At 41.8% G+C, this 24,577-nt stretch overlaps 2 protein-coding genes across 2 annotated transcripts; both read left to right on the top strand.

Annotated features, from left to right (window-relative positions):
- Positions 1–11: 11 nt before the first annotated feature.
- msnb (moesin b) lies at positions 12–13,896 on the top strand. Its single transcript, XM_076292042.1, has 14 exons — positions 12–388; positions 1,196–1,279; positions 1,429–1,524; positions 1,955–2,077; positions 2,365–2,516; positions 2,811–2,894; positions 5,691–5,837; positions 5,984–6,080; positions 6,400–6,563; positions 8,575–8,705; positions 9,081–9,241; positions 11,029–11,121; positions 11,920–12,150; positions 13,103–13,896. The coding sequence occupies exons 1-14, from the start codon at positions 383–385 to the stop codon at positions 13,265–13,267; spliced, it is 1,734 nt and encodes a 577-aa protein (XP_076148157.1). The 5' UTR covers positions 12–382; the 3' UTR covers positions 13,268–13,896.
- Positions 13,897–15,491: 1,595 nt separating this feature from the next.
- LOC143132489 (progesterone receptor-like) lies at positions 15,492–23,986 on the top strand. Its single transcript, XM_076292044.1, has 8 exons — positions 15,492–16,028; positions 17,135–17,274; positions 18,459–18,575; positions 19,147–19,416; positions 20,064–20,208; positions 22,183–22,313; positions 22,683–22,834; positions 23,399–23,986. Exons 1-8 carry the CDS (start codon positions 15,505–15,507, stop codon positions 23,555–23,557), a joined length of 1,638 nt encoding a protein of 545 aa, XP_076148159.1. The 5' UTR covers positions 15,492–15,504; the 3' UTR covers positions 23,558–23,986.
- The last annotated feature ends 591 nt before the right edge of the window (positions 23,987–24,577 follow it).

The raw sequence follows: 24,577 nt of genomic DNA, 5'->3' as shown, positions 1-24,577 counted from the left end.
GCCTCTAGTTTTGCCGAAATGAAGTCGATATTTTAAATAAGGTGGATTCTGTGAGCATTATAGTTAATAAGCCTACAATCTCTTACTGACACATTAAACAAACTAACACTAGGTTTACTGCATTGCAGCTAAACTGTTGCATGCTACTGTTCTTTTAACATAACCACAGTACTGCTATTACTGGAGACTAATCTTAGATTCCACAGCTGCCATTGGATTAGTGAGAGGAAAAGTCCCTTTAAACAATGCAATGGGCAGGTTTAATGAAGGGTAATCCTTGTAAATATTGCAAGCACTTTCATATGACTTGGTGGAGAGAGGACTACTGCAACAGGACCTGGTAGACTGTTGTGAAATAAAGGACCATAAAAAAAATACCAAAATGTCTGTAAGTACCTATTTACCTATTAAAGATCTGTTTAGGAGCAGTAATTTAATTATGTTACAATGGCGCATGTTTAATCATGTAAAATGTTGACTATAGCTATTTGTGGGTCCTGTGGACCCTACCATTAATATGTCACTGTACTTATGATGGACCTACATGAACAATTATTTATAGTTCCATCAGAGACATAATAAGTGTTTTGACATTGAATGGTATAGGCTGTTTAAGAGTGCAAAGGGTGCTGTAGTAACATTACACAAGGATGTTTTCCATCAATAATGTACAAAACAATTTGGCCTAGTTCATCTGATAAATGTTGCTCAATTAATATTGAAAGAGGATGGGAGTTATTCATATTCCTTTGAATCCAGAACTCGGCTGCAGATTTATGAGAACTCTAAGTCTTATCAGTGCAGCTCTGTTACTGATTCATGAAGCCAAAGCCAGATTATTCTGCGAAAAATGAGACGTTTCCACGCCGACAATTTTTTGTTCTGCGTTTTCCTCTCAAAACTGCCTTGACCTTGCAGTTAATGATTTGTTCTGCTTGAAGTTCTATCTGGATTAAACAAGGACCTTGACTTTTCCAAACAGCTTACGAATGGAACATTTGGCTTAGTATACTACCGTTAGCAAGGAACCATGATCAAGAGATGCCTGTTCAAAGACAACAACACTAAAAAAAGAGCAGATGGCAAGATGAATAACAGTGACAGACATCAAGAAAATGGCTGCCACTTCTCAGTAGTAATTCAGTAGCCTGCTGATGTCTCATTCTGTGGCCTAAAGCTGTTCTGTTTTAAACAGATAAATGTACGTGTCACGACAATGGATGCAGAGCTGGAGTTTGCCATCCAGCCTAGCACTACAGGCAAACAACTCTTTGACCAAGTATGTATTATATTCCGTATGACACATTCTACAGTACGACCATATGGCATAATCTATATTGTATATACATGCTGTGCCAAAAAGACCATGTTAGTGAGTTGTCCCCATTGAATATGAAGGTGCATGTATTTCCACTTTCCACTTTGAAGATTGTCAAGACAATTGGGTTGAGAGAGATCTGGTTCTTCGGGCTCCAGTATCAAGACAGCAAGGGATTCTCGACATGGCTCAAGCTCAATAAGCGGGTTAGTACTTGGGTCCAAGCTCTGTGTGTCTGATCGTCTTTATGTTGTGTAACATTCAAGGATATTTTAAACACTCTGGGAACACTTATGCCAGAACTGGTTCACAGATTATTGGTTGGTTTGCTTTGGTGTCTGGTGTCTTAATGTTTAATGTTCAAAATATGATTTTTCAGCTGACTTTGAACAAGAAAAAAACTTGAATAGAAGATAGAGGTTTAACTTGAGGATTAGATAGAGATTAGTTATTTTAAAGGATTTTTTTCAGACTTTGTATTTTCTCCTGTTGTTATGGATATGCAATGGAATGTAGGGTTCAATATATGTTGTTCTCAATTGACCGTTACGAAAAAGATCTTTAAGAGCTTTAAGTTAAAAATGTCTTCCAGCTGATGATCACAACTTGCCTTTTATCCCTTTTGTTCCAAAACAGGTTACAGCCCAGGACGTCAGGAAAGAGAACCCACTTCTGATCAAGTTCCGGGCCAAGTTCTACCCTGAGGACGTAGCCGAAGAGCTCATCCAGGAGGCCACACAGCGGCAGTTCTTCCTCCAGGTGACGACATTGACGACAATACTGTCCCCCCAAAACCACACACATACACAAACACACACACACACACACACACACACACACACACACACACACACACACACACCGAGAGACATGACCCACACCAAATGTTGCTAACTGCATTACTGACAACTCGCTTAGTGACAAACCACAGGCAATGGGCTTTGGTTAGGCCTCTGTGCACCAAGCATTTCATGTGAACAATATATCTGAAAATGCCCAGAAGCTGCTAGCAAATGTGCAAAACTTCTGAGTTTGTCACCACTCAGGTGAAAGAGGGCATCCTCAACGATGACATCTACTGCCCCCCGGAGACCGCTGTACTGCTGGCCTCCTATGCTGTGCAGACCAAATACGCAGACTACAACAAGGACTACCACATCCCTGGCTACCTATGCAGGGACAAGCTGCTCCCTCAGAGGTATACAAACTTACAGGAAGGATCAATAAAATGATGAATAAACGTATACAGATATGAGTTTAACTGATCAGTTATACTGATTAATTGTGTACAAACGTACAGATAGTAGGCCTAGTGTTACCAGCATATCCAAATGAGGAAATAAATTGTCTCTCTAAACAGTGCACTTGTACTGTGATACTTGTCTCTTTAATTATCTGTTGTCCATTTGCAATATATTTCTTCATATAAATACTGGAGAGTATGTATTGAATATGTTACACCTACAGTATTGTATGTGTCTTTCATCAACAGAGTGCTGGAACAGCACAAACTGACCAAAGAACAGTGGGAGGAACGTATCATGGTCTGGCACAGACAGCATAAGGGCGTGCTGAGGTGAGGTACTGTTTTTTTCCTGTCTGAAGTAGGCCACAGCACCTGCAGTATTCATCATATTCAAATTATACCTTTTCAATCAGTTTTTTTTTAAGTATAAGTATATATACTTTTTTGATCCCGTGAGGGAAGTTTGGTCTCTGCATTTAACCCAATCAGTGAATTAATGAAACACAAACAGCACACCGTGTACACACAGTGAGGTGAAGCACACACTAATTCCGGCGCAGTGAGCTGCCTGCTACAACGGCGGCGCTCGGGGAGCAGTGAGGGGTTAGGTGCCTTGCTCAAGGGCACTTCAGCCGCGGCCCACAGGTCGGGGCTCGAACCGGCAACCCTCCGGTTACAAGTCCAGAGTGCTAACCAGTGGGCCACGGCTACCCGGATGTCCCACTTAAGATGTGAATGCATAATAATGTGACAATCTAGTTGTGTATCTTCAAAGAAGATAGATTTTTATTTTAGCATAGGAACAAAAAAGATAAAAGCTCATAATACTTTGCATGGAAATGCATACCATATATGGATCAGAGGAAATACTGTATATTAAGTGAATGCTTGTTATAACTGCATCTGTATGGGATCTCTGATTTTTTCTTTAACCTATTTTTTTACCGTTAAGAGGTCAGTGACATTTGCTTTCACTGTTGTCCACTTGTTGCTTTCACTGTTGTTAAATAATTACCTTGCGACTCATTGGCCATATTGACATGACATTCACCATGACACCCTGTACCTTTCCACTGCTTTTAGCCTAACCTGGAATGCCTTTGGCTCCTAGGCGGACAGTGACAGTGCTCACCAAGGGAAGAGTCCATAATCATTACTAGACTCTTACTTTTCACCTATATTCTTTAGCTCTTACCATGTTGCACATATTGTGGGCATGAACAATTGCTTAAGTCAACCGGCAATGAGAGTTATATTAGACCAGCGGTTCCCAAATTTTTTTTTCCCGCATACCACCACCTACATCCTGACTTGGCTCGCATATCCCCACTATTCGACACATAAAAACGTAACACATTCTATTGACACATTCCAGGCATCATAATTAGCCCATGATAACAAATAACAATCAAAATGTGCAACTGGTCTATGAGCTCTTAAACAACAGTGTGGAGAACAACATTATGAAACACAAAGAACAAAGAGACCATTTAAAGAATTAAATAAAAATGTCTTTCCAATATTGCCCTTTTCATCTCGCGTACCCCCTAGTGGAAGCTCACGTACCACCGGTGGTACACGTGCCACAGTTTGGGAATCCCTGTTTTAGACTATGTCAGAATATATTAGGCTTCTGAAGAGCCGATGCTTTCTAAAAAATTGAAGACTGACAATTATGTTAGGAGACTTCTGTCTCAGAACCAATTTTTCTTTCAGTTAAGCGCAAGGATTGAGGAAGTGTTTGCAATGCCACCATGAGCAAAGCAGTAGAATTGCAACATGGGTGTGCCTGAGTCTTGGATATCCACATTTTTATGAAACAACATTTTAAGCCATGCAAGCTCACTTATCAACTATTAGGAGATGGTGATATTAGGTGATGGTTTGGATGGTTTGAACCTCCAAAGGGAGAGGTGGTTGGACATAAAGTTCTGGTGAGCTTCATCTTGATGAGAAGGTCTTGTGTAATGTAACTTTAAGCAGCAGCAGCAGCTTGTAGACTTTCCCCGTTCAACAGTATATTGTACAAATATATAGACAAAACAAACATGTTTAAACAATCCACAAATTTATTTTTAAACATATAAATACATGATTCTGTCATGTATTTATTTCAGTTCACAACCACACATTTTATTTTACTAGGACTAGATATAGAGGCATGTTGTACTTGTAATGATTTCGATCACTATAAGTGAGAGGCTCATGTGAAGAACTAGTATATCAGTGTGTGTATTGTTTTTGAGCACTGGCAGGACTGATGGAAGTGAATGTGTTTGGGTTGAAGCGAATAACTAGGAGTTATTCTTTGTGCCAAAAACAATTGATTTTTATGTCAATATAAAGTACATTTATCATAAGATTACATCAATATTATTGTTGAGGAGTGTGCTGTAGCCAAAAGCAAAATGTTTTACTGGCTCATGTGCATAAACACATGAAATTTCTCATCCTAACATATTTTTTTCTAGAGGCAAACTTTACTTGGGGTCGGAGAAAAAATAATAATTACATAGTAATTACACAGTTACACTGTTAAATTTGTCATATTGAAAGATTTCTGGGGGATTAGTGTGAAACATATTTGAAGTCTCGGTGGGCACCTGCCCACCTGGCTTTAGTGAGCACACCGGCACTTCTACCAAAAACATTTTTACAACCCAGGAGTGAAAACATAACTTAAAACCAGCTGTGTAAGCAGAAAAGAAGATTAAGTTTTGTCTACGTCCCAGCCTTTGTTGGACAGACAGGCAGACAGTCAGACTGTAAGTGGAGGAGGGGTGGACAGTTAAATGTCAGCATCCTGGAGGCAGGAAGCCCAGAATAGAGCACGCTGACCTCCTCTCTGGCCCACTCTGGGGATGTCTGGCTGGGCCCTCTCATGGCCTGTGCTCCAGCAAGAGACAGAATTACTGCACAGTGTGAAGAAGCTACAATAGCTGTTACTGGAGAACACGCTGTACCAGCTCACTAATTTCACTGTTGACTGATGTGGGAACACAGAAATAGCTAAACTTGCATGTGCATAAAAGGCACCATATGAAATGAAAGGGCAAAGAATACTAGTGATTAAAGAGAATTATAAATACTAGTTCACAGTCTCTCTCCTCACATGCAATGCACAAGGGAGGATGCCATGGTGGAATACCTGAAGATTGCCCAGGACCTGGAGATGTATGGGGTGAATTACTTCAGTATTAAGAACAAGAAGGGCTCTGAGCTTTGGCTGGGAGTTGATGCCTTGGGACTCAACATTTACGAGCGTTCAGACAAGTAAGCAGCCATTGATCCTGAGACTAAATTGTTCCTTGCTTTGCCTTGCCTTGTATCCTCCAACTCTGGAGTGATTTACTTTCATTCTGTCTGAGGCCTATTGATTTGTAAATTATTTCAATTTTTTTGCTCTTCCTTCCACTCAGGCTGACGCCCAAAATTGGATTCCCATGGAGCGAGATAAGGAACATTTCCTTCAACGACAAGAAGTTTGTCATAAAGCCAATTGACAAAAAATCTCCAGTATGCATTCACTACCACTAAAAACCCTCTTCATGACTGCTGTTTTGTAGACTTGTATCAAATATCCTTGATTACTAAACTCGCTTAAACTCTCTCTGCTTGTATTTTACTGTTATTGCAGAAGCAAATTTACTTCATTATATACAACCATTGTAGAGTAAATAAATCAAGTATATAAGTTAACAAATCCAACATACATAAATTACATGTATTACATAAATAATAATAATTAAAAGAATCTCCAATGTAATGCTGGAGAAGGACACACCTTTCTCACAGTTTCAGTGACATTTCTTTTTTTCCGGACGTGTTGTCACAGGACTTTGTGTTCTACGCTCCCCGACTGCGCATCAACAAGCGCATCCTGGCGCTGTGCATGGGCAACCACGACCTGTACATGCGCAGACGCAAACCCGACACCATCGAGGTGCAGCAGATGAAGGCCCAGGCCAGGGAGGAGAAGACCAAGAGACAACAGGAGAGGTGAAGAGAACGTGGAGCAATCAGTTACTGGACGTTCAGTTAATGGCATGCAGACTTTGTAGGTTGTTGGGTTCTTACATACACAGTGGCTTAGATTCTTTGAATGAAGAAATATAGATGTTAAATTCCATCTGCTATTCGGTTGGGACCTCCCACATCGGCCAATTCTCAATGTCATCTCAGTGTCCTGGCCTATGTGTTAAAACAGAATGCACTACAGACAGAGTGCTGATAATACAGAGGTGAGAGGGATGTGGAAGCATCTTTTATCTGGAGGTTCAGTAAATTCCATGCCAATCTTTTAACTTGCTGGATCTTATTTATCCAGTTCTACCACAGTCTTGTAAGAGCTAGTGGAAAGTCTCATTGTAATAGCTGTGCAGCAACATCATAACATATCAGACGTCTTGACAATGATGAAGAACACTGGCTGCCTAGTATTCCCAGCAGATTAATGTTTAATGGCTGTTCAATCAACCACAGAGAAGACGATTTAGAGAGAAGGATGCTTTGTTTGGATATGGAAATGGGATTTTGTTCTGGTGTGAACATGGTTCACTGGTTAACCGACTGGGATTTGGGATTATGAATCACTTTCAGGTTGACATCAGCTGTTGTTTTTTAGTCAAGATCTTCACTGCAGTTCTCTTTTAGTCTAGAACCTGGGTTAAACCAGCCCGATATGTATGGAAAAGGTCAATTGTCAATCAATCAATCAATCAATCAATCAATCAATCAATTAATCATTTAATGCAATGATTACAATTTGTGTTATGATTTCTATGCAATTCAGAACCATAGTGTATGATTATTAATAAGCACCAATTCTGTGATTTGTTCAAACATTTTCAGTGGTAAAATAATGAGAGTTGTGAGTAGTCTCAGTACACCTCTGAAGAACTGGCATATGAAATGGAAGTGAATGTGAAGGGAGATCCCATATAGTTTGAGCCTTTGAGGGAACAGGTGGGGATAAAGATCTCCATGTAATAGTTGTGTTAAGAAATCAGTTGTACTATCAAAGCATCTTTAGTTAATTGACACTATCAGAGAGAGAATCAAAAGAGATCATATTGGAGCTGTCTCAGATATATTGTTGGTTGTCAGTCATGGACGATAATTACATGGTCAAGCATAATGTTTGATAATTACAAGGATATTTTTTCCAGTGTTAAGTCATGTATAGTTCACAAGAACAACTGAGGTGTTTGATAGCAGTGTAAGTAAGACAGATTGAGAGATTGTCAGGAAATTTTAACTCACACTACCATGAAGGCTAAATGAATGAGAACAGAACATTAATGGAGAGTGATTATTACACTTTGTGCAGAGAGAAGGAAATTAGTTTTTTATTTGGATTTTATGATTAGGGGGTTCTTTCCAGTGTATGAAGGGAAGGGATCATTAGTTTGTCTCTATGCTTTTAGTATTCATTATCTGATATTTAGCAGACACTTTTATCCAAGGCGACACAGACTTGCAGTGGCAGGAATGGTACCCTGGTTGACCGATTGTCAGTCAATGATGTTACAGCTGCTCCACCATATACGTTATCTGTAATTTAATGTTGTAACAAGAATAATTAGGTCAATTCCAGAGACAATAGCATATGCATCAATGGAGTCAATTATATGTATGGTAAGTACATGGTCAAATTTAGTGAGACATTGGTAGCAATGGTGGATTTGGTTATTACAGTAAATCCATTGTGCAGTTATACACGTTTAGTTTTTTCCCCTTGTCACCTGTCATTTGTTTATTTTCGTTAGGCTATTGATCATTGATATTGCACTGACATTATTGTTTATTATTGCTAAAACTCCTTAATGTAGTCTTACCATTTTTTTAACTGTTCACTGTTAATTTTTTAACTGTTCACTGTTAATATTTAAACAATTATATTGTTTTTATTTGTATGTCACTTTGGACAAAAGCTTCAGCCAAATAGCCATAACCGTAACCATTTACATACAACTGATGTAGAATAACTTTAACTTGATCTCTCCAACAGAGCCCTTTTGGAGAACGAGAAGAAGAAGAGAGAGAATGCAGAGAAGGAGACGGAGAAGATCGCCCGGGAGACCATGGAGCTGATGGAGAGGCTGAGACAGATCGAGGAACAAACGAAAAAAGCCCAGGAGGGTCAGGAAGAAGCACCGCTAACATCATCTCTTTCCTGTCTCATGTCTAGAGACATTTGTATTTATCTGTCCGTCATCTGTCACTGTGGCATCAATGCATCAATGTGACAAGAGCCACAAGGTCTCATATCTACACTGTACCTTAGGACATACTGCACAAAGCAGGGATAAAACAAACTCCACTCTTATGGCAGTAATGCTTTTGAAGTATTTGGATATGTCAAGATCTCATGTAAAATGTCTTGTGTGTGTGTATGTGTGTGTCCAATTTGAAAGTAGCACAGACACTTTCCTTTCTTTAGGCCCTGTGTATATGTGTAATATATATGTGTGTGTGTGTGTGTGTGTGTGTGTGTGTGTGATCATGCTCCCACAGAGCTGGAGGAGCAGACCAAGCGAGCCCTGGAGCTGGAGAAGGAGCGTAAGTTCGCCCAGGAAGAGGCCGAGCGTCTGGACAAGGACCGGCGTCTGGCAGAGGAGGCCAAGACTGCACTGCTGCAGCAGTCCGAGAGCCAGCTCAAGAACCAGGAGAACCTGGTAGTGCATCCACATTGCTCTCACCTCACCACACCCCTGTCATGCTGTCTGGCTGCAGGCCTTAAAGTTATCAGACACTGTGCTGGAATTCAGCCATACATTTGTGCTATTATTCATAGTGACTGAGGAAATGTCGGTAACACTTTACTTGACGGGTTCATAACACTTTACTTAACGGAGTTCATAACACATTCATAGCAGCTGTCATAATCTGCACATAAAGCATTCATGACTGTTTCATGCGACATTATTCAACATTCATACCAAACCTTTCATGAATGTGGAAGACAAGACGACAACTTGTCAAAATAAAAGTCCAACAATCTCAAAGCAGCATTGACGTTTTTGATCTGTTCATGAATGCTTTATGTGCAGTTTATGACAGCTGCTATGAATGTGTTATGAACTCACCCGTCAAGTAAAGTGTTACCGAAATGTCTAAGTTCAGGCAAAGAAATGTTCTGTGCTTTAAGGCATATAGGTGTTACTTTCAAGTCAAGTCAACTCAAGTCATGTTTCCATCTACCGTTGTTTTGTGGAACTCTTTTGAAACTTGTGGAAGCGACAATGCGGAGCTTTGGAGTGGCCTTAGTAAGATAACTTCTGAAAGGATGTGCCAAAACCTTGCAAACTACACCAACACATTAATAACATGCTACGCTGTAAGTAAGTTGTAAGTGATGTAGAGAAAACATTTTAGTGTTTTAGCCTGGAACACAGAACTCTGTAGTGTATATTCTGGATAGCTTTTGGGAATGACTGGAGAGTTTATATCCTTGACATGGCATACCAACAACTTTAATTTGAAGATGACCCTAAAACGAGTTGCCTATAAAAGCAAACCAAACTAAAGTAGCAAACCGTTGCATAGTGTTGCATCCGTCCTATTTTAACAGTTCTGTTTTGGAGAACATGTATCATCAGCTAGTTGTGTTCTCTTTTATAGAAAATGTTTCAAGGCATGACATTGACCTAGCAATATCAAAGTCATAGTTACCATACCCTGGAAAATGAGGGAAAAAAAACAGCTGAGCATGACATTTTTTTTAATTTTCCACTGGCCACTATGCTGAGGGCATCTTGACATTGCAGAGTGGTTTGTGAAATGCCTCACATGTAAGAGAGCAAGTGTGGGAGGAGAGAGATCCGCTGGTGCACTCTGACATATTGGAGTGACAGTCATATAGCAGGTCTGGCAGGATGGCAAACCACAGGATGTGAGACAGAGAGACTGCATCTCCTACGTGTGTTTCCGTCCTTCACTATTGCTTTATACTATTGCACTATCACTACCTTTTGAACTTACAATACTTTTACAATCACTTACTGTGAATTCCATCACATTCAGAAAGTATTTTTAGCCATGACCTTAAATCACGTGAGTAAAAAATGGCCAAATGGAGAATTCCTATTTACGTTAAACACTGTCATCATTGATCAAACATTGCAAAGAGCAGACACATAGGCACAAAGTCCTTGTAAAATTGTAGCAATGGCTTCCGTTTACTTTTACGTCACAGTTTTTCAGCAAGTGTTATGTCACATTTGCTGTGTATTATATAACTCGGTTGTTTTGGTTGCACATGGGACTGCAAGCCAAATGAGTGGGACCAGTGTAACTCCCAGCCCCTCAGTTCTTAAACATGATCCTCCCGCTAAACCCAGCGTCACATGAGGGCCGTTTGAGACCTTTGGGCCTCCCTCGGTGGATTGAAAGCACACTTACTACTGTAAGTCAGACCACCGGAGCAATTATAATTTGCCCACTCTCGCTTTGAATCCTGCAGGCCACAGAGCTCGCTGCACTCACTTCAAAGATCTCCCTCCTCGAGGACGCCAAGAAGAAGAAGGAGGATGAGGCCCGCAAGTGGCAGAAAAGGGTGAGGGTTCCCTCGCTTCTCCACCTTCCCCAAGGGACCAGAACACATGAAAGGAATACATTTGTTTCAATATTAGACATTAGAGAACAAAACATCCAATCACTGTCCTTTTAATACTTAAGTCTTGTTATTGTGATAGTGTTCTTTCTACATCTAATTTTAAGTAGCACCACTCCACACTGACTCTGTCACTAAGGAAAAGCAGATGGAATCAAAATAACAAGAAAGGGAGCTTTGATGCACTTTTCAGATTGCTGCTAGATTCTTTCTTGTGCTAGCTTGCTTTGTAGGCTTTGGAATATGTCATTTTGGATCACTCTGCTGCATGTGTTTCATAATGATGAGTTCTGCATTAGCTGACATATTCCTGGGAAATGCTTTATGTCAAGCAGTACTCGTACTTCCTGATCTCACTTCTGTTTGATTTTGTTGCTGGATCCAAGTAGCTTTATTTGGCAAGAGACAAAACGGTGTCAGACTGTGCAAGCACTTTTAGAGGCTTTGTTCACCTTTGCAAAAACTGCTTAGAGGGAAAGCCAGACAATCTTACTAGAGGGAAAGCCTGACAAGCTAATGAAAGACATTAGCCCATCCATAGTTAGCATCATGCTGCTCCAACCCAAACAGACATGAAAGTGTGCCCTGCTAGTAATAGCGCATGGAAATAACTTCAAAGGCCCACTGACAACAACAAAAAAAGAATTACATCTTTGAAGTCATTCTGACCATGACTGGGAGCACGGAGGCAGGTGGCAGCACAGTTGATCGGACTGTCTGTGTGTATGAGTATCTCGGCAGGCTTATCTGTTTGAGAGTGACCTGGAGAGGATGAAAGAGAAGTTGAAGAGTAAGCTAATGGGCGTCCACATCCAGGAGCTGCACCAGGCGGAGAACGACCATGAGGAGAACGACGAGAGCAGCGCCGAGGCCAGCGCCGAGCTGACCGCCACCGGGACGTGCCGCGACCGCAGCGAAGAGGAGCGCATGACCGAGGCCCGCAAGAACGAGCGTCTCCAGAAACGCCTGCTGGTGAGGAGTATGTGTGTGTGTGTCTGTGTGTCTGTGTGTATGTGTCTGTGTGTGTGTGTCTGTGTGTGTCTGTGTGTGTGCATGTCTGTGTGTCTGTGTGTGTGTGTGTGTGTGTGTGTGTGTGTGTGTGTGTGTGTGTGTCTGTGTGTTGTGCATGACCAAGGCCCACAGGAATGAACGCCTGCAGAAAAGCCTGTTAGTGAGGAGCACTGTGTGTGTGTGTGTGTGTGGCTAGCCAAGGGACAAAAGCTGAATACTTGTGCTACACAACAGTCTGCTAAAGGGCTCAGGAAAGGCTTTATGTAAATTACCCTATGAGTCAATTGGTGGAAAACTTACTGGAAGGTGCTAACAACTACAAGGTCATGGGTTCTGTTCCCAAGGACAATGAATGCACACTGATATGAGAAAAAAGTGCAAAGAACTGTAATACAATGGCTTACCACCAGCTTTTCACAATATTCCTGAAAAGCCAATAATATTTTATCATTTTGAACAAATTCATCCTCAAATATGTGGAATTTTCCCATTTAAATGCATTGGCACGACTGAGCATTTGACTTGCACCATTTTTGAAGTCCATTTTTGGGGAGGTAGAGTAGACCTTCCTGGTTTTCCACAGACCCAACCTTCCTGTTTCCTGAAGTCTATGAAGTCAAAAAACAAAAGCCTTTCCTTCAAGGACAGCACAACTTTCTCCCTGTTTTGTTGGCCTTGAATGATAAATTGTTACTATTACCCCCTCAAATTCAGACCACTGTGCTTATACCACTACACTATGAGAGTTATAAACTGCCGCCTCCGAATGCTGTGGCTACAACAACATGTAAATATTTTCCAAAGGAGTATAAACAACACACACTTGAAGTTGATCTTTGGTCACACTCATGTTAGCCCAACAGCATACCTCTCTCACTAAGCCCTGCTTGTTTCCCATGATGTGCTCACGCAGGCGCTAAGCTCCGAGCTGGCCGACGCTCGTGACGAGAGCAAGAAGACCCCGAATGACCTGATCCACGATGAGAACGTAAAGGCGGGCAGAGACAAATACAAGACCCTGCGTCAGATTCGGCAAGGCAACACAAAGCAGCGCATCGACGAGTTTGAGTCTATGTAATGGCACTGTGAGAGTTGATTGCATTGCGACTATGACCGTGTATGATGTAGTGCTAAATCTGTTGAGAAGAAAAAAACACTATGCTATTTAAGACTACAAACCATGTGTTGCTGTATTGTGAGTTATGCCTGGTAATCAGAGATTGTAGAGCCTCCAGTGATTGTAATGTTGGTTGGGTCTGTTGGATGTTTTGCTAAAGTGTCTATCACAGGTGCATATTTTCACCTGTTGATTATTTGAATTATTTTAGAACTATTTAAGTAAGTTCTGGTGCAATAAGATATTCCACATGTGCACCGTATATTTACAACAATTACATGTTGTGATATTATATAATCATTTGGAGAGTGATTTCTCTAAATGCATAAAACTCCAAGGAAATGTACTTCCTCTTGCTCTACCACGTGTGTATGGCACGCTGAAGGGGACAATAAAAACACTGTGTGTTGTAGTATTACATGATTTAAAGGTAAAGTCTGTTATTTGGTTTCAGGTTGTTGATATTTGGGCTCAGCAAGCTATACTCCATCCATGCTCAGACGCCTGACTGTGTTGATTAATGGGGATTGTTTATAGTTTGGATTGCTTTATGGGATTAAAATTGAGGACCTGTACCTTTTAAATGATGATTTTGAAAAAGTTTACAGTGTATTTTAATACCTTCAGATTTACATACACATACATAGACATACAGATTTGAACACTAAATGTTTATGAATAAGTTGTTACTTCAGTTCCTTAATCAGTTACTTCAGTGACTTAATCAGTTGTTGTTTTTTTCCCCTTCTGTTTATTGGAGACTATCAAAACGGTGAATGATTAATTTGTGAGTACATACTTGATGTGTGAGGAGAATACTTTGCCCTTTCACAGCATGCTTTGACCCCAGTTACAAAATCATGTGAATGCCATGTCTTAAAACATGTTGATAATCGTTTCTGCCATCCTCTGAAACACCTTTGCATGAAACATCTGTAGTATGGACTGTATAATCTAACTGCAGATAAACAAACACCGTGTTCCCAAAAGGCAACATGTGACCTAGTTTATTAGGGTTGTGTCACTGTGCTGGATCTGTATAGAAGCCAATAAACACTGTGCTGCAAGTTGAAATTGCTTTTGTACAAATCTCACACATGTGGCAGACATAATCCAGCTGTGTTGTCTGCGCTGTGAACATTTTATGCCAATTTGTTTAGCGTTTGTGTCATTTTGGTATGAAACCAGAATATGGGCCAGTGTGTGCATGTGTGTGTGTGTGTTTGGGTTGAAGAAGCCAGCTGGAGATAGTCAGATTATATGACTGCCAAAGTGCAGACACACTCACACAGAGAAATCCCACACTAGCTCTGCAGTTTGCAAAGAATTTACAAAAATGACAGACAAATTCACTCTCTCCACCCAGCATGCCTGTGCACACATTATGCACACTAGCCTACTATGTATACAGCATGTGTACATGCAATATTTGTATGGGGAAAAACAAATGGTCAGTGTGTCTTATATATCACCCTGACTGCACAGTATTTTTAGAAGCTATTGGGGGGTGTATCAAAAACTGAGACTGAACGGGAAACGTGCCAGAGGCTGGTCAGTGAAGGACGAGGTCGAAGCAGGGGGACCTGTCGTAAATTCATTGGTTGGAGGGTTAAAGAAGGACACCGTCTGGTTAGTCAGATAGCGCTGCGCAGCCTTGAGTCGAAGATTCTCTGCTCTGCAGGGATCTCTCACACCAACTCAGCTCATTATCTCTTCCAAACCGTTTCTCTGATGAGTCTCAGGTAGTCAGTAATATGTACAGGTTATCGCGCTTCGCTATGGACGAGTGGAAGTCTGACATAAAATGCCAATCCATCACTTCTGAACCTAGAGTGGCGATTACGCATGGAGTTGATGCGCGCGCCTGCAGCAGCACTTCCCGTGATCTTCCTCACACTGTAGCCTCAGAAGATACCAATAAACTGTGCGACGCAGTTTCCCTATCCCTTGGACTAAATTCGGAGTCGGATAATTACGACATGGATCAGCCCTCGACGAGCCATACTTTCACCGAGAACGTCCAAAGTGAGGACAAATGCGCCCACGCGTCATTGGAGTTGCCCGAAACTGGAAAGTCGCCTGACAGTGTGAAATCGTCACATTTCCGATATCTGAGAGAAGGTAGGAGGTTAGTAGTGACAAACTCGCCTGGCTTGGTTGAAACTCTTCAAAGAAATAGAGACAGTCCTCATTTTGGTATGGCGACTTTGCAGTTCACAGCCACGGACATGGTATCAGACAGCCGACAGCCCTACAATGCCTCAGGACCCCCACAGAAGCCTAGCCCGAGTGTGCATGGGCAAAGTATGAACGAATTAGAGGCTACAGCGCCTCAGTTTGAAGACTTACTGAGCACAAACACCAGACTGCATGTTGATGATGCATGGTCCAGAAATTGCTTTACTCAGAACTCAGTGACAACTGGTCTGGAGGACTCCACCCAGCCCTGGAAAAGTGCTCGCCAAAACTGGGACGGTGCAGGCAAGGTAGCAAGCCAACCCTCAAGACACTGCAATATTCCTTCTACAAACTACTCTACCTATGATTTGTTTTTGCGGAACTGCAATGACTACACATTGCGTGGAGCTCCCCTGTCGTTTAGTGGTTATTTCCCTGAGTCCTATTATTCTGGAGGGATGTATGGGAGGATACCGGCCGCCGCCTCTCTTCCCCGGCCATGTGAGTGGACAACCGGGCCGAACGGCCTCACCCCGGGCTTCAGGTAGTGGTCTAAAATTCCTCTGATTCCTCTTAAATTCTTCTACAATGCCTTGATTGTGTCCTGAGCGTAGCTGGCAACTTTTCTGAAGGGATTTCGTAACTTTATGGAAACATCCTCGTTTGACTAAAAATACTTTATTGCACGGTAATAAAATGGGTCCTTTAAAATACTTTTCAAATTTGAGCTTTTTCGTGATGATATTTTAAAATGACGAATTGCACGTGTAAGAATGAACCTCGGAACCGATTGCACTATTGCATTACATATTAAAACAGCATGCAGTTAGTATTACAGCCTGTAGTTCTTGCATAATTGTGCAAAGTAATTTCTGATGGGCGAAGTCTCAGTCTGGACTTTAGTAACATGTACTCATGTACTGGGCGTCTTCCAAATTACTGTATAATCTTATCATGATCGCATTAACTTCTGTGTGTGTGGGTGCGCACGTGTCTTTCAAGGGAGATGGCAACATTTATTTTTAAGAATCAGAGAAGCCATCACAAACAATTATGTTGAACCTCTGTTCAACTCAGTGTAGGTTATTTGTGCAGTTCAGTTTTATTTTACATCTACTTTTCTTTATCATGGATCATTCTTGATCTATCTAGTAGAATATAACAAGTATTTTCCTGCAATCTACTCCTGTTTATCTAAGATGATGACATGTGTTTTGTTTTGCTGTGGCTGACAGAGGCCATGTTGTCATTATTGCTTGTGTTCGTGGGCCACTGCTTCCACAGAGCCTGGCAAGCTCTTGTAAACACCCCCAGGTAGCCTTGCTTCCTCTTCCCAAAGGATTAGGTGTGCCACCTTAAGTTGCTTACCCTCTGTTTCCATTACTGATGTTTCTCTATACTGTTGTTCCGGTTTGTTCAATGTGCACCTCTGCTGTAACAGGTCTCACAGGAGGGGAATACATGTCACCTCTAATTGTGTAACAAGCTGCTTCCCCTCTATAACACTGGCTTGGATCTGAGAGTTCTCTCTCTCTTTCTCTCTTTTTCTCTCTTTCTCCAGCATCCCTGTGCAGCAGCCATGATGGGTTTTTGTATTGATGTTTTTGTGTTTTGTGCTTTTTTGTCCTTTGTCCCGTGCGGACTCCCCAGGCTGGAGGACATGTTGCCCATGAGTTTCCTGCTGGCCACCCCAAGGGCCTGTCAGATTTGTGGGGATGTGGCCTCTGGGTGTCACTATGGAGCCCTCACATGCGGCAGCTGCAAAGTGTTTTTCAAGCGTGCAGCCGAGGGTGAGTCAGCCAGTGTGGTGTGGTGTGGCGTGGTGTCACGCTGTTCACAGGCCACTATCTCCCACCTGCCTGTTATGGCTAAGATGTGTCCGTCTGACCCAAACACACCAGCAAAAGACAAAATACACGTTTTAGGATTCATTTGACATGTGTAGTTACTGGACTAGCTTCTCCCTGTGTCTGTGATTTTTATTATTATTATTTTGGCTGAGATATGAGATAAATTCTGGAAATGTGACTGTCAGATAGAAGGAACATCTGGGTAGACATTTCTTGCTCTGACGTCTGTTGGGAGAATATTTTTTCAGAAGTCCTCTTCTGATCAAGTACCAAGCAGATTGTACACAAAGGGAAAAAAATCCATATATTAGATTTCAACACTATCTTCTCACAGCAGTTGGCTAATTCATGATAGGATAAAAGTGACTCATGTTCATGCTGTAAGATCAGAGACACAACATGTGTGCAAATTAGTAGTTGCATAGTAAGTAGTTTAGTTATACTTCTACATAAAAGAACAAATGGATTTTCACTGCACACTTACCACCATGGGAAAAGGACATGTAGTAGCAATGTGGTGTCCTAGTGTTATTTGGTGTTTAACACAGTCAAAGTAACACTGTACATACAGACTATGTACATTTTCCATTGGCTTAATGGAATGCTTTGGTAAATGACTTTGGTATTTGCACATAATAACAGTTGTTGTTATGTGCAAATACTACCTCATATTTAAGAGGTAGTAGAACGTAAATTTCCCCTTGGGGATCAATAAAGTAGCTATCTATCTATCTATCTAGAACATGGGCTTTGGGAAATGATCTGCAAATTTTTTATTTTTGTTAATGCACCGTGTCCACTATCATAGACATGCACCTTTTCAGTCATCCAAATGTACCGAAAGTGAATGATAGAGTGAAGATATTATTTAAAAAAGCAAAAAAGTTAAACATTAGCACAGTGTCTTCTGGGTTGGACTTTGACTATTTTAAATTACTTTTGCACTGCATATATTAAAATAACTCCAACTGTACCTCCTACTCCTTATACCACACTTCAATTTAACTATTCTTATTCTTCCTCCTCCTCCTCTTCTTCTTCTTCTTCTTTGTATTATGTCATAATAGCATATCTGTATTGCCACAGGCCAGATAGTGAGACAGTATTTGTTTTTTGTTCTCCAGGGAAACATAACTTCCTGTGTGCCAGCAGAAACGACTGCACCATAGACAAGCTCAGGAGGAAGAACTGCCCCTCGTGTCGCCTCAAAAGATGTTTTGAGTCGGGGATGACACTCAGATGTAAGCAGTCATGGTTCAAATAATATAAAGTTATTGCACTAGAAAAAAATCACTTATTCCAGTATCATGTTCAGGTCTTATTTGCTTTGATTAAATGAAAATATAAAGACATTATCTGTATAGAAAACTACAAGTTTCTTGAATTTCCCCTTGGGGATCAATAAAGTATCTATCTATCTATCTATCTATCTATCTATCTATCTATCTATCTAAGTATGAAATATAGAATTTTGAGATCATCTTTATTTGGTAACTGATTTTGTGTATCTTTCTGTTTTTGTCTGAAATTTATTTATGTGTCTACAGCTAAAAGACATGATTAATTTGTGCACCAAAAAGCTCCTATGAAATTATGGATTATAATTGTCACATATTATTTAGTGGATTTATCCTTTTTCACGTTGCTATTGATATTTTTGATACAGCACACATCCCATTGGACATTGTCATGCGTGTGGCTTCATAAATCACTTTCTTTTCTGTGTTCTAAAACGGTTTTCATGTTACCTGTCTCTCCCATCATGATACCCGTCTGTCTCTCCCATCATGATACCTGTCTCTCCCATCGCAGCCCGGAAGCTGAAGATGATCGACTCCCAGAAGCCCCCAGAGAGGAGTGACCCAAACAGGCCCTCTGGAGAGAGCACCTCCGCCAGTGCGGCCATCAGCTTGCACTCACTCCAGACACTGAAGGGCATCCTGGAGCGCATCGAGCCCCTGGTGGTGAACGCAGGTCATGACCAGGGCCAGCCGGACAGTGCTGCATCCCTCTTGACCAGCCTCAACCAGCTGGGGGAGAGACAGCTGGTCTCAGTGGTCAAGTGGGCCAAGGGCGTGCCAGGTAAGCGCAACTATATAGACCCTTTCAAGAGAGTTCCATTATCAGCATCATAGTTGGCCCCACAAGACTTCCTTTTTTAACATTCCATATGTTATCTTAATGCAGAGGAAGTAGATTGGGAACCAAATAGAATGTTCAAGCATTGTTTTTGTTTTTATTGTTGAAAGGGTCTATACTACTGCCATTTTATTAAAGTAACACAATATAAGAATTTGTGTTTTTGTCAGTTTTGTCATTTTTGAGCTTATCGGGTAACCGTTATTATAATGCTAAAGGGCTACCCAATTCGTGTAATATCGACTGAAAGGGTCATGCTCCTACCCGTGACAATAATACTACATATCACAGGCACTTCGGGTGTGCAATTTCAGAGACCTCATTCATTAAAAATCATTTCCATCTTGCTATTCTTGTTATGACTATCATGTAATAGAAAGTATCAACGTATTTTCTTGATTCTGAATATCTACAACTATGTCTTTGTGACTTTGATCATTTACACTGTGCTATGTTTCAATAAAGAACTGGCAAACATTGTAGCCATTGGTCTCAACACATTTTCAAAATTAGAAGGTAGGCAGTCTAGTAGCGTCAAATTAATTTTGCACTAAATCAAGTTAAAAATGCCCCCCCACACCCACCCACAGGTTTCCGTAATCTGCACGTGGATGACCAGATGATGGCGATTCAGTACTCGTGGATGGTGATCATGGTGTTTGGGCTAGGATGGAGGTCCTTTACCGAGGCTGACGCCACACAACTCTTCTTCGCCCCTGACCTCATTTTCGATGAGTAAGCGCCACTCCACTCCACTCCTCTCCTGTCCTGTCCTGTCTTGTCCACTCACCCACTCACCTAGCAGTTCACTTTCCCTTGCTCATTAAGAATGAAAAAAGAGACTCCAGTCTTCAACTTTATCCTTGGAAAGAGGAGTATTTAGATAGCGAGGGATGGCTTGGAAAAGACATCGGAACGGCTTTTGGCTTTGAAGTGCGGACCTTGACATTTTAGATAAAAGGATTCTCGAGCACTGAAAAGAAAGCTTCTCATGCATAAAATGATAGTTCCATACCCTGAAAGGTTCTCAAACTTGGTAAAAGTTGTGCAAAGTAGTAGTAGTAATAATAATAACAACAACAACAACAACAATAATAATAATAATAATAATAAAAAAATAATATAACTCTATATCAATAATAAATATGACCATAATCTCAACTATTTCTCGGTTATGAAAAAAATAGCACACATGAAAAGAAAATGGCATGTTTAAAGACAAATGTTCCTGTTGTGTTGAAAGGTGTTGAGGTGTTGAAAAGCACCTGCCTGTGCTTAAGTGTTTGGCCACGGTTGCAGCACCTCCACCGCCCCCTGGACAGTCTTTCACGCTTCCCTTTCACACCTCCCCTCTCATCATCCTCCTGTTTTGACGGCCGCTCAAGCCCAAACAATCGCAGGGGTGCTGCCATCAGCATACATATCCATCGCCACGCCCTGGGGCCAGGTGTGTGTATGTGTCTGTGTGTCCATGTGTGTGTGTGGAGTGCGTTACCTGCATTACCCTTATGGCTTCCAGCTCGGCTGCTTTCTAGACGTGTGGTTCAGACAGCCTGCGGCGGGCAAGAGGGAGAGGGAGGCTTCTCGGCTGGCCTGGGCGAGTGTGACAGCATACAAATGTGCTGTTATCTGGGTGGCGGGGGTGAAATTTCATACAGCATTAGCCAGCCAGTGTGGAGAGTGGCCCACGCTCAGGGTGGGTAATGGAGACGCCTAACCTTGTGTCTGACCCCCCCTACTCCCACCCCCCCCCCACCCTCCGTAACCCGTACAACCCTTTTCTGGCCTTGTCTCTCTCTCTCTCTCTCTCTCTCTCTCTCTCTCTCTCTCTCTCTCTCTCTCTCTCTATTTTGCTCTGTCTCTCTTTCTTTCTCTCTACCTCTTTCTTTTTCTCTCTGTCTCTATTTCACTCATTCTCTCTTTCTCTCTCTCACTCTCTGTCTGTGCGTCTTGCTGGCACGGAGCCTTCCTGAGTCGCTCTCTCTCCCATTTCCCTCACTGATATCTCTCCCTCTCCCACGCTTTCTCACGGTCAGTTACATACAGGGCCTTTCTCTGCCTCTTCATCCCTTTCTCTCCCTTCACCTCTATTCTCTCATTCTTATTCCCTTGCTGTTTTGATCTACTTACCCTTCTCACTCTCTCCACTGATCTTTCTGTTTTTTTCCCTCCCTCCGTCTCTTCACCTCTCTCTCTCGTCCTCTTGATCTCTCCTTCTTAATGCCCCATCCTCTACCCTTCATTCTAATTTCTTATCAGGACTTACCAGGCCAGCAAGTTTGAAATCGCATCCCATCCACAATCGATGGGAAAAAGATGCTGTGTGTGTGTGTCTTCAGAAGAACCCTTTTGAGGTTCTGAGTGATGATTGAACATGCGTATTAGAAGCTAGCAGACAAGATGTTGTTTTGAGATAAAGTACGGTGGTGTGGATTTGAATCTAATTGTTGCAGAGTGAAACAGTGCTGTAACGTTGTCTGGTTTGTCACTTTACAGTAATACCCTCTCGCTAACTTCAAGTCCCTCACACACTTTCCTCTCTTTTTTCTCTCTATATTTTTTGTATTGTACGTATGTGGTATATATTTTAAATATGTTAATTTATATATTATATCATTGTTTATGTTGATGTATTTTTCTGTATTTGCTTTGTCTTCTCTCTCATCTCTCTTGGCCCACTTCTCTCTTCCCTCTGTCTTTCTCCTGCAGGAATCGGATGCATGTGTCGGGGATGTATGAGGACTGTGTGCGTCTGCGACAGCTCTCGCTGCGCTTCAGTGGCCTGCGGGTCAGCCGCGAGGAGTTCCTCTGCATGAAGGCCCTGCTGCTCTTCAGCTTCAGTACGTGCCGCGCGTCCAGTCCAGGCGCCCAGAGCGCTCTCTGGCCAGTTCACATGGATCTGCTTGTTTCATGCTCAATTGGCTCCAAATGCGTGTGTGTGTGTGTATGTGTGTGTGTGTGTGTGTGTGTTTGATGCTGTTTAGGATCTCCCAGTTACTGCTCTTGTTTCATGGTCAATTTGTCCCAAGTGTATGCAGTTTATATCTGTCTGTGCAAGTGTGTGTGTGTCCGTGTGTGTTTATGTGTGCGTGTGTGTGTGTGTGTGTGTGTGTGTGTGTGTGTGTGTGTGTGTGTGTGTGTGTGTGTGTGTTTTAATGGATGATTTCCTTGATAACTCAGACTTCCATGTGTGTGTGTGTGTCCCGCAGTTCCAGCGGAAGGGCTGAAGAGCCAGGGCTGTTTCGACAAGCTGCGGACCACCTACATTAATGAGCTGGACCGTGTGGTGACCGACCGTGACCAAGGCAACCGCTCTGAGCGCCTGTTCCAGCTCACCCAGCTCCTGGACTATCTGCAACTGGTAACCAATCACAGGCCTCCTCCACATTCCCAATGTTTTCATCTCAGGCAGACACGCGCCGCACACACACACACACACAGACACACACAGACACACACAGACACACACACACACACACGCCCACACACACACACACACACAATGCCTGGTGAAGGTCAAGCCGACCGGAACATTTGCAACATGTGTACGTCATCAGGGAGTTCATTTAGGCTTATATTTGCTCCTGAGCATATTTCAGAAAAGGACAGCGATAAGACTGCTGGTGTGTGGAGCCAAGTAGAAAATATTTCTGCAGACATTTGTAGAAGACATTTTCCATCTTATGATTTGGGGTTTCCATGCGTAGTATTTTAATATACAGTATGGTATATGTATATATAGTATATTTGCATTTTGTATACAGTGATGGTTGTCAGTGCTTCCTGACTCATTTCCAAACTACATGGTGCTTCAGAAATAGACATAGACAGATAGACAGACAGACACACACACACACACACACACCAGTCTGCATTATAACGGCAACTCTCTCTGTGCCCCCCCCCCCCTTGTTTCCCGAAGCAGATTGTGCAGAAGCTTCATCAGTTCACCTACGACCTCTACGTCCAGACGCTGATGCTCCAGACCACGGTGAACTTCCCCGAGATGATCTCCGAAATCATCTCTGTGCACGTGCCCAAGATCCTCAGAGGCCTGGTCAAGCCTATCCTGTTCCACAAATGACCACCGCTCCAATTTACAGCTTCCATCATGTGAAGTGGGCCTGATGTCAAGCGATAAGCTAATCTCATTTTTCTTCAACTGTCCATTTACAACTGCCCTGATTTCATTTGCATTTGTCTAATAAGTAGTAGGAGTTTTGTGATAGTAAATATCTGTGAAAGCCTTTCAATTGTTTTATACTTTTTATTGGGGTTTGTTAGAAATCCTGGTATGTGGCATTTCTGCCAAGTCTTGGCAAAGATTACTCAGTGCTGTAAATAATGCCAAAAATACCTGAAATATGTTCAACTTGAACAGGACATGTGATGAACTTTCTGCCAGGTAACGGATGAATATGAGTATGTGTGTTCACAAAATATATAGCCATAACCAAATAAATATGCTTTATGGTATATCAGGGAAAAAACATTGCAAATTGTATTTTTCTTTGTTTTGATACATTTTTAACACCAATGTGTACCAGAACATAATTATATTCTCAATACAATCTAATAAATTTTAAATTTAGTATTTTTATTTAATTTGTGGTACGTGTGTGTGTGTGTGTGTGTGTGTGTGTTTGTGTCAAAGGACAGTTTTAAAGGACATTTTGGTGTTACTTTGAGGACTTTTTAATTTAAATAGTTTCCTGTATCTGCAAAGGGTGTGCCTGCTCTGTATCTAAATGCAATACTTGTGATTGACACGACTCCTTAAACTACTTCTAAAACTTCTATACAACCAATAAGATTTCTACCTGCATTTACATGTAAATCAACTCCATGGGAATATTCTCAGACAACAGAGTGCATTCCCCCCACCTAGTGGAGAAGGGCAGAATGGGCAGGAGAAAGAACGTGTCCCTGGGCCTGCCTGTCTGCAGGGCAGAGTGGACACCGCCCGCCGTGAGTCAGTTATTATTTTCAGTGGAGAATCTCTGATCAGTGGTAAGCATACAGAAATGTGGCATGTCTAAATGCATGGTTTGAAATATAAGAGTCTGATTTTGTCATCTAGTTTGTTTTGTAGCCTCTAAGTGGT

Source organism: Alosa pseudoharengus, unplaced genomic scaffold, assembly GCF_046254945.1.
Source record: "Alosa pseudoharengus isolate Yale_2024_CS ecotype anadromous, Long Island Sound unplaced genomic scaffold, YU_APseudo_1.1 YU_APseudo_1.1_scf_19, whole genome shotgun sequence".
Taxonomy (NCBI): Eukaryota; Metazoa; Chordata; class Actinopteri; order Clupeiformes; family Clupeidae; genus Alosa; species Alosa pseudoharengus.
The sequence above is the reverse complement of the archived record's forward strand: the minus strand, read 5'-3'. Positions and strand labels throughout refer to the sequence as shown.

Excerpts from the sequence above, each read along its gene's own strand:
- LOC143132489 (XM_076292044.1), top strand. The coding sequence starts at position 15,505 with ATGGCGACTTTGCAGTTCACAGCCACGGACATGGTATCAGACAGCCGA. Across the intron at positions 16,029-17,134 it reads GGCCTCACCCCGGGCTTCAG|GCTGGAGGACATGTTGCCCA; the intron begins GTAGTGGTCTAA and ends CGGACTCCCCAG. Across the intron at positions 22,314-22,682 it reads CCTGCTGCTCTTCAGCTTCA|TTCCAGCGGAAGGGCTGAAG; the intron begins GTACGTGCCGCG and ends TGTGTCCCGCAG.
- msnb (XM_076292042.1), top strand. Across the intron at positions 2,517-2,810 it reads GACAAGCTGCTCCCTCAGAG|AGTGCTGGAACAGCACAAAC; the intron begins GTATACAAACTT and ends TTTCATCAACAG. Across the intron at positions 6,081-6,399 it reads CAATTGACAAAAAATCTCCA|GACTTTGTGTTCTACGCTCC; the intron begins GTATGCATTCAC and ends GTGTTGTCACAG.